Source organism: Sciurus carolinensis, chromosome 14 (assembly GCF_902686445.1).
Source record: "Sciurus carolinensis chromosome 14, mSciCar1.2, whole genome shotgun sequence".
NCBI lineage: Eukaryota > Metazoa > Chordata > Mammalia > Rodentia > Sciuridae > Sciurus > Sciurus carolinensis.
The window spans coordinates 11827363-11840997 of record NC_062226.1 but is presented as its reverse complement, the minus strand read 5'-3'; the positions used below and the strand labels follow the sequence as shown (position 1 = coordinate 11840997).

The window sequence follows — 13635 nt, the reverse complement described above, 5'->3', positions numbered from 1 at the left end:
AAAATATGGTTTACATCACCTGCAAAGAGGGAGATCAGTGTTGAAAAGGAATGATAAAGATGGCAAAGCTCAACAAGATCTCGAAGTCTCTACCCTTCAATGAAACACTGCAATGAAAATCTATCTGGTCCTGACTTTGGATGTCAAGAAATTCAATTTTTGCAGTTGTATGTGATGTGCATTTTCACTGGTCATGCGTTCATACATGAACATAGGAAAGTTATGTCTGATTCATTCTACTTCTTTCCTTTTGCCATCCCCCTCCCTTCCCTTATTTCCCCTTTGTCTAATCCAATGAATTTCTATTCTTCCCTCTCTCTCCCTTTCATGTGTGTATAATATGTCAAAATATACTACTGTCATGTGTATCTAAAAAGAACAAATTAAAAAAAAATTTTTTTAATCAATTTTTTTCTTTCAGTAGGGATTTTTCTATTCCAGTAAGTCAACTAAAACTTAGCTGGGATGAAAGTAGAAGTGATTAATCACAGACTTTATTAAGTATTAATTTTCAATGAAAAATATAACCTGCCAGTGGATGGAATTCTCATGTCTTTTTGGTTGGTTTTCTCCATAGACAGATCTGGAAAGTACAACAAAGAGAGAAATTTTAATGCTGCTTTACAAACAATTTTGATGAAATGCCATATTTTTATATGAATGTGAGAAAAATAATTTTAAAATAGTACAGTGTAAGTATGGGAAAATATATAGTAAAAAGCAGCAGTCCTAATCCTAAGCCCAGTAACCTTCATGTTTAGTTTAGCTCTTCAGTGGCTCCTGCTGCTATGCCTCTAAATAACATGCTACTTGCTTATGCATCTATGCTCATGTCTTGTCAAATTAGGATATCTTTTGGCTTCCTACTACAAAATATGAAGTTTTGTGTTGATTATATTATCATACTCTTCTCTCCTACTTTCTAGTGTTTTTTTGTTTGTTTCTTCCAAATTTGTTATGTATAATTGAGTGGATATAAGTTAATGAACAGAAATTTAATCAAGAAACAAGTAGTAATTTAACAAAATCTGAAATATTACTTCTCACAATTTTTCTCAGATTCATCTTTGAGTCTTTCCATCATGGAAATCAATGATCATATTGTTGATTGTCCAATTAAGTGTGTATGACATATTAAATTCTTTTATAATGCAATTACGAAGAACCTCAAAAAAACTTGTGCTTTGTATGTAGAAAGGTATTAAAAGGCAAACATTTGTCACAATATAAAATAATAAGAACTTTTTTTTGTTAAATGGAGACTGCTTCTTCTTTTGCTAATGATTGATTTTTAGCTATAACATCACTGAACTAAACAAGCAGATAATCTTTGAAAACACAGGGGAAAAAAACAACCCAACTAAAAATGGGCAAAGGCTCTAAAAAGACATTTCTCCAAGGAATATGTTAAAAGTTTATAAACCATTACTGCAACATCTCAACTAGACCACCTCTACCTCTAACACCTCAGAAGTTTTGAGAGTTAAGTAGTCTTACATTGTAAGACACAATAAAGGAGAAATCCCTTAAGGTCACAACTGTGAAGTCACCAGATTATACAAATTCTTCATTTCTGTGCAAAACATGAAGCACATTTACCTTTATTCTCCCAGTTCGGTCTTGTCAGTCACCTCTCAGGACTTAACAGGCACCTTTCCAAGAAACAGACACTGAGATGTATTTATAAAACTCCAACAACCTCAGTAGTACAGTAATGAGAGATGAAGTATTCTTTTGCTCTGGTTCAAGACAACAGGGAAGGAGGTCACAGGAAAGAAAACAAATCAAAATGTTAGAAACTGTGAAACTAACTCAGTAAGTATTGTGATAATGCCACCTCCATTTTTATATAAATACCATGCCGTAAATCAGGTCAATAAATCAGTAACTATAAGTATTTTGAATTTATCTAGACTTTCAATTATCACCATATTAACAACCAAAATAATTAGATAAAACACACAGGTAAAAGGTATATTAAACCCACTTTGCTAGTGTTGGTTTCTTGATATATTGGCTCGTTTTTTTATGAAAGGGATAGTGCATCTCCATGTCCTTACAAGCTAGGAGATCATTTCAAATTCTGCATTTCCTTATGACATTTGCCAGTAAATGGATGGAACTGGAGACTATCATGCTAAGCAAAATAAGCCAATCCCAAAAAACCAAAGTCCTAATGTTCCCTCTGATATGTCGATGCTGACTCATAATATGCATTGGGAAGGTTGGGTTTGGTGTTAGAGGTGGAAGTTCACTGGACAGGACAGGGAGGAGTGGGGAGAAGGGAGGGGGATGGGTACAGGAAAGACAGTAGAATGAATTGGACATAACTTTCCTGTGTTCATATATGAATACATGACCAGTGTAACACCACATCATGTACAACCACAAAAATGGGAAGTTATACTCCATGTATGTATGATATGTCAAAATACATTCTACTGTCATGTGTAACTTAAAAGAACAAATAGATTTTTTTTAAAAATTCTGCATTTCCTAACTGCAAAAAAGGAGGTAGCACTTACAACAGGTTATAAATAAACTCGTTTTCAAGCATAGAGTCAGCCCCAATGATAATAATACACCATTTAAAATGGCCTAAGCACTTATTGAGAAACTTAGATAAAAAGTTTTTAAAGAGCAAGGTATTTGCAATAAGAAAATAATAATAAAAAATAAATGAACTAAGGGAATGAATTTCACTTCCAATGGGAAAAAAAGAAATTGTGTGAGCAAGCTTAAAATTATTTTTTAGCCTATGCCCTAGATTATAACTATAGTAATCCATCATCAGTATTTCTTTTATACTTACAATCATGTTTCATGTGTGTCCATGAGCTCTTTCTCATTTTGTTTCCTTACAGGAATATCCTGTTCTTGTTTTGTGAGTGCATTTCTCTGAGAATACACATTTTTATATTATCTTTTGTATCTTGAATGACAGAAATTTATTCTGGAGTAAATTTTATTTTCATACTGTATTTCTCTTTGATGCTGCCGATTTGCCATTTTTGGTGCACTGGAGTAGCTTGTTGTAGGTAGCAAGTGCCAATTCTTCATGGTACTGTATTTGCATATATGAGCCTACACTACTCTCTCCCAGGAATAGGAAAACTTAAAATCTTGTTATGTAGGGAATTTACCTTTTTGCTACTTACCCCAAATATAAAAGAGACCTTTCCTCTAAGAGGTAATAGCCAATTTAATGACCCTAACTCTTTCTCATTCCAGAGAAGAATCTTCAAGTTTTCATTGGGGTAAAATGCAGGCTTCCATGATCTGAGTCTTAAGTTGGGGGAAGAGAGAAGGACGTCTGCAGAATGGCTGGCTTAGTTGTACTGTAGGAAGGCTTGTTTATTTCGGCTGACACACTCTGCTCTCCACCCTTTCCCCATTCTCCGTCTCACCCTCTTCCTGAACTGGCTCCCTCTGGGTCTTGGATTGCTGCCAGGAAGATCTGCACTCTCTTCCACTGAAATCCATTCCCTGTGTTCTAAGCAATTTTTATCTTATTACTGCTTTATTTCTGTCTCTTGAAAACTCCCTGGAATATCACATCTCCTAATGATTCCCCTTCCTATTTATTATTATGGGGCTTTCCCTTTGTTGTTATTTTACTGATAGCTCTAGAAAGCTGGAAGAACAAAAACATATGATAAATCCAATACTCCTAGCTATGAATTTGTAAGATACCTCATCCCCACCATAGGAAATAAGTCACAAAAAGAAGCAGACATTCAAGTCTACTAGTAAGGGACATTTTCCCTGAATAGTGCCGAGGACTCTAAAGCATGATAGCTTTTGAATGCTCTTCACTTATCTGCAGGCAAGGCATTTGCATTGTCTTTCATCACAAAGATGTGAAAATCACTAGGCTCCAGCTTTCTTTTGCTTCTGTCACATTCTCCTGAAACACATTCTACTTTCTCTGGTTGGACCCTTGGTTTCCCTAATCTCCTCTCTCATATATGTTCAGGCCGTCTTTACTTAATGGATCACATCTTTGAGGCAGGAGCTTAAGAGACAATGAAAACTTACATTTTCTAGTGTCTATACTTTTGTCGTTTTTTCTTCCTGTATCCTTTTGTGTCAGTGAATGTAACTCAAACTATATGCTTGTATGATCCCACAACTCAGTCATGCTTAGCTGTTGACATGAATATTTGGCATATGCTATCTTAGTGCCTTCGTGATCTAAACTCTATTTCTAGTATGGTCACACTCTTGAGTTGATGAATCACAAAGGTTGAGTCTGAGATGTATAAGTAAGAACCACCTTTTTTACTGTCTTATAAATAGGTCCTCCAAATTCTCAAAAAATAAATTAGACCCTCTGTTATATATTTCTAGCCTCTGGGTACCATGAAACGTTCTCCATAACCTTCCCAATTATATGACTATATTCTCCATCTTATCCTTCACTTTTCACTGAAAAATATATCTTTCCAAGTTATAATTCATAATCCCTCCATCCTATTGCTTCTTGACTAATATTTGTACTTTATGCTACTCTCCTTGAACTTCTTGGTATTAATATCATGCTGTTTTCTACAAAAGGACTACGGTCTTTTATTTTCTGTCCTTTTCTATTTACTCTTAGGACAGAGACTAACACTAGCCTCACCTTTTCTCTGTATCTAACATCATACACCCAAGTGAAAGTCTGGAAGAGCTGCATTCCCTCCTGCCCATTAGGGATGCCCTTTTTATCATTTTCCACCAAAGCCTTCCTAGAGGGCAGCTCATCACAATCAAGCAGGCTTACTTAGATCCACTCACTCTGGGACTCTACTAACCCCTGGAGGCTCCAATCACATTCAGATGAAATACTAATTGGAGTGGGCTGAGCCCTTCCACCTCCCTGTGTCAAATGGGTCTGTGACTCAGGAGCCTCCCATTCTCCTTCCTTGTACATAGATACTGCCAAGGCAAATCCCATGAAACCTCTGTAAACATTGGGTCTGCAGGGAAGGTCTACCCTGTAGGGGACACCATAGCCTTGTATACTATCAAGAGCCATGCAAGAAGAAACCCAAGAGGAAACTGATTCCCATTTCATTTTCGAGAAGCCATCTCTCCTAACCTATCCTCTCTGTAATTATTGACTGACTGTTACTTAATTCAGATGAATTAGATGCAAGTCATGAAGATTTGCAAGATTGCAATAGGAACACTCCGACCTTTGCTATTGTGTCTCCATCCTACTCTCTGAAGATTTTCTCACTTTCTGCCTTTACCTCATCCTTTGGCTATGTTAAATCTAGACATTTTGTTATTTTATAACTACCATTCTCAGAATATTTGACTTAAACTAGTCTGAGAAGTAAAATTAATAGCAGGAGATTGAGACCATATTGAAAAAAGTAAGATATACAAATGAAGAGATTCTTGGACTCATTTTTAAATAACATAACAATGACATTTGCCATATTGATATAGATTGTGTGTCATGGAAATACCCTCAAAAAGGAAACAGTGGTATTTTTCCATCCTTTGCCTGCATGAAAGAAGGTTAAACACCAGCTAGAAAGCCAAATTCCTAGTTGATAAGGATGTTCAAATTCTAGTGGCAATACAAAGATCTAAACCAATATTCTCCCCCCAAAAGCCATGAGGGACATTTGTTGTTTTAGTTTGCAGATGATCTACTGGAGTTTCTGATAGCACCTTTATTACTTTAGGGCATAAAGTATTACAGTGAAAAATCATACTGTCACTGTCCAATGCCCTCCACCCTAGAATTCCAGGGAGGCGACAGAGAGATCGAAAATGCCTGGATGTGGTTCATTTTCACTCGTTTCACTCTGAGCAGATAATCCTAGAGTTTCAGCTCTTTCTGAAATAGGATTAATTTGTCCCCCTCCCTCAGAATTAAGAGCAATCTTTCTCATGCTAAAAAGAGAATCTGAAGGGTTACAATACCCTGCCCATCAGAGTGCCAAAGAAGTGGAGAGCAGAGATTGCCCCCTGCCCTGGCCTTTCTAGCTCAGGCTAACTACTTCCTCTGAGTGTATTTCCTGCCTATTGGCCCATTTTGACCCTTCTTAGGCCAACCAAATCTATATATGTATATCCCTCATTTTTGTTTTTATAAATTATAACTGTTTCTGTAGGACCAGAAAGAAGAAGATATCTAACTGCTTCTCCCTAGTTTGATCAAACTGCATAAAGTTCACTTTTTCTCTTTTCCATCTTTTGTTTATTTCTTATGCAGATAAGCAGGCAGCCAAATCCAGTCACCTGGGATCGAGGTAGCAGCCCTGGGCAAGGGGACTGGCTACATTTCTTTTTCCTCCAACTCTCTCCATACCCCTGCCAATCTAACAAGGACTTAAGATTTCACTTTTGCCTGCAAATGTCTACAGGGTAGCTCAAAATAGGATTGAAAACTTAGCATCCATTTTGCATCTATCTCCTTTGTTCCAAGTCACTTTGGATTCCAGGACCAAGGTCTGATCTGAAAAACATCTTGTGATAAATTGAGGTCACCTCCAGAACTGTAACTTTCCTAGGGAAAAGGCCCTACCTGACCAGTCCTGAGATAATGAGGGACAGACCACATCTGATCAAGATCACCTGCTTTGGCTGCTGGGAAAAGTCCCCATCTCTGAGGACCCAAACTCTCCATCGGTCCCCTTTCCATAAAACCTCAGGGCCATTTAACCCTTGAAGACGTGTCAAGGACATGGATCCCCTTGTCTTCCCAGTGTCACCGTGCTGATTAAAGTTCCTCTCATCCTGCTCACCATTACTTCTCTTTTATTTGTTCTCATTAGTTATGCGTGAGCACAGGATGCATTTTGACACATCATACATACGTGGAGTATGACTCCTCATTCTTCAGGTCATACGTGATGCACAATCACACTGGTCTCACCATTACCTTTCCTGTTTGGTTTTTGGGGTGGGTGGCCGGACCTGATTTGTAGGAGTCCCTAGAGTTAGGCTTCTGGACTAGAACTCTGGTAACACCACACCTATGACCTGATTTTTATTTCTGCTTTAACGAATAGACCTAGAGATTGGAGGGAAACAGCAGCTCATTTCACCAAAACTGTGGCCTAACCAGGTATTACGTGTCCTGCTCATGGAACAACACAGAACCACCCTTGACAGGTCTCCCTGTTCCAAGATCAAGCATGCATCCCGTCTGACTTACCACTTAAGGAACATACCAAGTGCAGAGAAATGGGTTAAACTGCAACATGGTGACAAAACCAGAGGATTCTGACTGTAGGAAATTCCACACGAGAATGTTACAGTTTCTTCCACAAATTGTAAAAGACAGAAAGGGAGAGAAGGGAAAAAAAACAAAGAAGGAGGAGAGAGAAAAAAAAGACTGAATATACTAAAGAACTAGCCACACTGCAAGAATTTTATTGAAATCTGGCTTTTTAAAAACTATAAAACCAGTTTCATTTTATTTTATTGAGAAAATTGAGTATTTCAACACTGACTGGGCCTTTAGTGATATTAAGGAATTGTTAAAATTTTCTTTATGATAATAGCATTGGAAAAGTCTCTATCTTTAGAGATTGGTTTTACATATGTGTATTATGTACACATGTGTATATATAATACATGTCATGTGTATATTATGGATAAAATCATAAAACATGAGATTTAGTTGAAAACAATAGGAAGAGGGGTGGGATGGGGTAGGAATGATATCATATTGGCATTGAGTTGATAATAAACTGTGTGGTGATTATTTTTTTAAATGTTCTTTAATGTATATATGAATAGCAACATGATCACATTTTTTAAGGCAACTTAATTTTTGAACAATTTCAGAAAAAGAAAGTTTGACTTTTTATTCCTTGTGATGATTTCTGTAGTTGACCTTTTTTTTTTCCTTACTATATCATTCACTTTGGACCTGTGTTACCTCAGCTCCTCCGAAGGGCAGCAAGGACACAGTCTTCATTTAGCAAACATTTCCTAATCTTAACATTTCAAAAGTTAACACTTAAAATGAAAAGTTCTCTTAAATCCTAACCCCTATTCCCATCATGAATTTACAAGTTTTTTGTTTGTTTGTTTGTTTGTTTAAATATTTTTTTTAGTTGTAGAGGGACACAATGCCTTTATTTTTATGTGGTGCTGAGGATCGAACCCAGTGCCTCACACATGGTAGGCAGGCACATTACCACTGAGCCACAACCCCAGCCCCGAATTCAAGTTTAATACAAGTTAAGTCTATAAATAAATTTTCACAAAAACACTTAAGAAACTATATGGAATTATAGATTTAAAAAATTTACTGAAAGAAACTGAAGTGCCAGTCATTTTATTCCTCTTAACCTAGGGTGCTCAAGCTCCCTGGGATCAGTGCTGTGGGTTAGCATCACCCTTCAGCTGTTCCATCACCTGCTGGCTACAAGGCCTCTCAATCACTCTTTTCTTCTCCTTGATAATGCCTGTCCTATGGCTTCAGCTCCCATGTTTTTATGTATCCCTTTTACATTCTGAATTCTACTTTCTTTCAAAATGTCCTTTAGGTTTCCCACAGGTTGTTTTGTGATGTCCACCAAGTTCTTAAATTATAATTCTGATGTTTCTCAAAGGCTGAAAACAACATGTTTAGAATATGTTATTTATCAGATCAAGTTCACTTTCCATTGTTTTTCTTTTTCCTTTCATATTCAATATTGGATTGACTGACGATAGTAACAGATGCGTAATTTGTTGTTACAACTTTCTCCAGTTGTTGTGATGACCTTTCTGGTTTGGAAGTTTCTTCTATTTGCAATCTCCTTAATCTCATCTAGTTTTCACTGGTAGCAGGTCAGCATTCAGCCCTTTGTACCACTACTCCTGCCAGTCAGAGTTCATCTGGTAAGCTCTCTGTAAATCCTGTTGATGTCTGTTCTGCAACACTTTGCAAGACAAATGTTCACTAGGAGTGCTGACAGAAGCTGGTTTTCAGCCAATATGAATATTTGCAAGATCCACATTCTAAGTAAATGGCACCTCACTTCTCCTTGATTCTTGGCAATCTGCAGTTTCCAACTTCACCTCTTCCAGGGGCTTTAGCCCTTTGCTGCGACCAACATTTAGGAAACTTGACCAGCCACGCTCCGGTGTTCTGCTTGGCACCAGTTAAGTCGAGTTCCCTGCACTCCGCCATGTGTCTGTTGGTGATGGAGGTGCTCCGGAAACTGGAGGGTGGTAGGGCAAGTGTGAAAAGGGCTTGTGGCAGCAGAAGGTAGACAGCAAGAAGCTGGTGTCGCTCACTTGCCAAGATATCAGGAACCGGGGACGGCTGATGATTATTATTCTTTTATAGAACTATAGAACTATTCTCATATTAAAACACCAAAATCCATAATAATATGGCATGTACAAAGCATCCAAAGTGTGTCTTAGATACGTAGGATTTTCATAAGAACAGGTGTTATGGGGCTCCACTTTATGTCTCGAATGTAAACCTTGCTGATGGACCATGGGTGGCCTCTTTTAGAACTGATTTCTTTTTTTTCCCTCTTCTCCTTCTTCCCCTTCCTAACTGCAGAAAAATAAGATCAACATTCTTCCTATCCTAAGCTGAGTTATCTATTCTTTCATTTACTACAACTTGAACAATGAACCTCCAGACCTGTAAGGATAAAGTTGAACCTTAATCACAGGTATGGATAATATCTGGAAAACAGCATTTGCTGTCCCCTTTCTAAAGCCCTCTGTTTTCCCCTGGCAGTAAGAATGGCAGCTTCCATGATGTGAGGCTGCTGTCTTTCTTCTTTGCCAGCAAAGCAATATGACTTCTTTCTCCTTTTTCTTAAAGCCTCATTATTGGGCAATTGGATCAGAGGCAAGGACTCAAACTTTCTGTACCAAATTACTCAGACAATAACTCTAGATGATGCTTAACATCACTAATTGCTGTGACCTGCACAGCCAAACCCTAGAAACCTGCAGGGAGCAATGAGGGATTGAAAAAAACACACGAACGGTTAGAGAGAAAAGTGGGATCGGTGGGACACTGACCTCAGCTAGAGAAGCAAGCCCCAGAGCTGCTTCCACTATGGTTTCTTACATAGGTTTTATCGTCAAAAGGTTATTTGTGAGAAAGTTTCTGCAAAGTAGGCAAGATCAAAGCAGTGACGAGACATTATGGTTATCAGAATTCCCTATCCCGGGGAGCTAGTGTCCGAGTTTCAAGGTCAAGACTGACAACTCTGAGCCTTTGCACAGAGTTTCAATGGGCAGGGTGTCACCATAGCAACCGGGAAATCTTAACCTGTGCTTTTGCACAGTGGTTCCCAGCACCAGCAGGGCACCATGACCACAAGGCAATGGAACACCGCTCCCCACAACTAACAAGCGGAGAAGTGCCGATTCAAATCACAATGAGGTACCTCCTGGCTGCTGTTAGAGTGACTGCTATCAAAAAGATAAAAGACAGCAAGTGCTGGGAGGAGGGGGGAAGGAGACACCTGCACTGCAGTGGAGGGAAGGCGAATTGCTCCGATGTGGGATTCTGCTGGTGGGAAAGCTGTGCCTGCGTGGGAGAAGGGGGTCCAGGGGAACGCTGTGCTCTCAGTTCAGTTTTGCTATGCACCCAAGGCTGCTCTAAAATATCAATCATAAGTCCAAAATATCAGGGGAAAAAGAGGGAGAGAGAGAGACAAGAGGGGTGATTCCATCAAAATAGATGGAAGATTCATGGACTAACTGAAGGGGACTTAGGGGAGGGAGGAGGGACAGGAGAAGGGAAGAAGAGAGGAATGGATCTGACCTGGATCAAAGTTACCATTTTAATCTATTAGGAGATACCAAAATAGAGTTCAAGATTCCACCTACCAAAAGTCCAAGCAAAGCCAGTTTTTTCATTGTTGAAAGAATGCATCACTCCTTTTATGCAACAAGGTCATTTGCTTTCAATTTTATGTTTTACTTATAAAATGCATACTGGAAATAATTTAAAATATAAAAAATAGAATTCAAACGTTTGAAGTTCACTCTATGAGACCCACAGAAATTAGGGCTGACATATGGAATCACAGAATCTTGAGTATCATTTCATGTTTACTGCTGGACCTATTTGTTGTTGAACGCAGTAAGTGGTGAACTTGCCAGCCCTGTTTGTCTAAATTGCTGTCTTTTATTGCTTTCTGAAATGCACCAACATGGTCCCACAAGAAAGCCCACCATATTAAATGTCACTATGATTCCCTGGAATTAAAGTTAACAAGACCTGGTGAACTATTCATATCCACCTTGATAACTGAAGGTGAATGGCCTAACGGAGGGGTCCCAGAGGCACACAGATAAAGGCATCCTGATCACATGTGCGTATCAGTGTCAAACATTCATAGCTCCATCAGAGCACAGCACTGACAAGGGCCAAAGCTGGAGTTCCCCTGGTCGTCTAGGCCAATCCTTGTTCTGATCTCCCCAAATCAACCATAATAAAAATCTTCCCACACCTTTCATTACCTTCCCAATACAACCTAAAGCAGGTTAATCAGGAGTGCACTCTCCCCTGTCTACACAACCTTCAGAGTGTACCCTCGACATCCTTGTTGCAAAGGCTATAAACAAATGGGTTGGCCAAAGGTGTAATGGAAGTGTGCATTACTGCAGCCACCATATCCTGGTCCCGAGAGTTCTTGGAGGGAGGCTGGAAGTAGACCCAAATGATGGTGCCGTAGAGGAAGCCAACCATGGTGAGGTGGGATCCACAGGTGGAGACTGCTCGGCGGCGACCAGCTGCTGAAGGCAAACGTAAGATGGTGGCCCCAATTCAAGCATAGGAGAGTACAATCAGGGGGCAGGGGACCAGCATTAGGAAGCCACCCTCTAGGAATATGGCCAGCTCATTGGAATGTATGTCAGAGCAAGAGGCTCGCAGAAGTGGTCAGTGGTCACAAAAGAAGTGGGGAACGTTGACGTTCCCCTCAGCATCCCCAGCCCAATACAGGGGCAGGAGGAGACCCACGTGTAACATAGTATGCACGGTGGACACCACCCAGCTCAAGGCCAGTAAGCAGGCACAGAGTTGGCAATTCATCACCAAAGCATAGTGCAGAGGGTCACAGATGGCCCTGTAGCAATCTAGAGCCATGACAGCAATGACAAGTGTATCTGTGACTCCAAATGCATAGAAGAAAAAGAACTGAGTCAAGCAGTGGGCAGCAGGAATGGCTGGGTAATCAGAGGCCAGATGAACCAACAACTGGGGCAGGGTGACTGTGGATAGCCCCAAGTCTACCATGGAGAGACCACGCAGAGATAATACGTAGGCGAGTGGAGCCTGGAGTCACGGGAGATGAGCAGCACGAGGGTCACATTCCCCAGTATGGTGGTCAGTAAAGAGCCAGGAAGAGGAGAAAGAGGAGACTGTCAGGGATGCTCGACCTTGAGAACCCGAGGAGCAAGAAGACTGGAGAATGTGAAGCATTGGGAGCGCAGCTCAGGATGAGTGATAATGGGCTCTTCTGGAAGAGATTTTAAGTCAGAAAACAATAGGTCAGAGATTAGGGACCATAACAGGCACACATGATTTAGTTATGTCATTCAAGATCCTGAAAGACCTAGATTCAACCCTACGTTTCCTCCTCTAGGTCACTCCCTTAATTTACTATAGCAATTTCTCCCATATTCCTTCCTTTTACTCACTCTAGAGGCTTATTCCATATAAACCTACAAAACCTGCTTCAGTTTCTCCCTTCATTAATTTTTGTATTTTCATCCAAGCTACTGTTCACCTCCTAGCAGAGGCAAGCTTCTAGAAATAGTTACCTATACACTGTCTTCAGCTCCTCAGCTTCCATTCACACCTGATCCTACAGCCATCCTGATTTATTCTCTCTGAACCTGCATGGAGCACAATGCACCATTAAAACACAGAACATGTAAAGAAATGTTATTTCAAAGTAGTCGACTTCTACAGTGAAATCACTTTAGATTGTCATAAAATTGTTTTTCCTCTTTATTCCTGGTGTTGGCTAACAGTACCATCATGATCATCTCCCTGATGCACAAACCAAAATCTTAAGGAACCCTCTCACATCTCCCCGCATCCAGTCACTCCTTGACATCAATGTTTTTCCTTACATTCGTGCTTTGTTCTTTGTTTGTACCACTCTTTAAGCTTTGGCAGCTCTGACCAATACTAATTTCCATGACCTCATTACTGCTGTCTCCACTTGTCTCCCCTGATAGGTCTCACACTGATGTCAGAGTGAGACTTCTGACATGTGACTGCACCTTTAAATAGTCTGGAACTTTCGTAATTGTTTTTGTTTGTTTGTTTGTTTGTTTGTTTGTTTTGTGATGCTGGGGATTGAACCCAGGGCCTCGGGCTTGCAAGGCAAGCACTCTACCAACTGAGCTATATCCCCAGCCCAATAGTCTGGAACTTGAGAGTCAAATCCAAACTGGTTGATCTGTCTTGTATGGAATTTTCATTATTACCACTTAACTTCCCTATCCAGGGTAATGTTAAGTCACATGTTCAAGATTTTAAAGTAGACATTTTTTCTTAGTCCCCAAACATGTTAAGCTCCCACATCCCTGTACATCATGACATTATTTTAAGAACTTCAGCCTCCTGAAGTAAGAGATACTGAACAGTACAAACACCCACTCACATACTCAACAAAGATAGACATTTAGAGGAAACATAATAAT

The 13635-nt window shown here is 39.6% G+C and overlaps 1 protein-coding gene and 1 pseudogene across 1 annotated transcript; both read right to left on the bottom strand.

Moving 5' to 3' along the window:
- Window positions 1-8389: 8389 nt before the first annotated feature.
- On the bottom strand, window positions 8390-9130 carry LOC124963945 (general transcription factor IIF subunit 2-like; annotated as a pseudogene).
- Window positions 9131-11467: 2337 nt separating this feature from the next.
- LOC124964817 (olfactory receptor 1B1) lies at window positions 11468-13128 on the bottom strand. Its single transcript, XM_053743301.1, is given in 4 exon segments — window positions 11468-12234; window positions 12237-12311; window positions 12314-12440; window positions 13060-13128. Coding segments are annotated over 4 exon segments (1038 nt in total).
- Window positions 13129-13635: the final 507 nt, after the last annotated feature.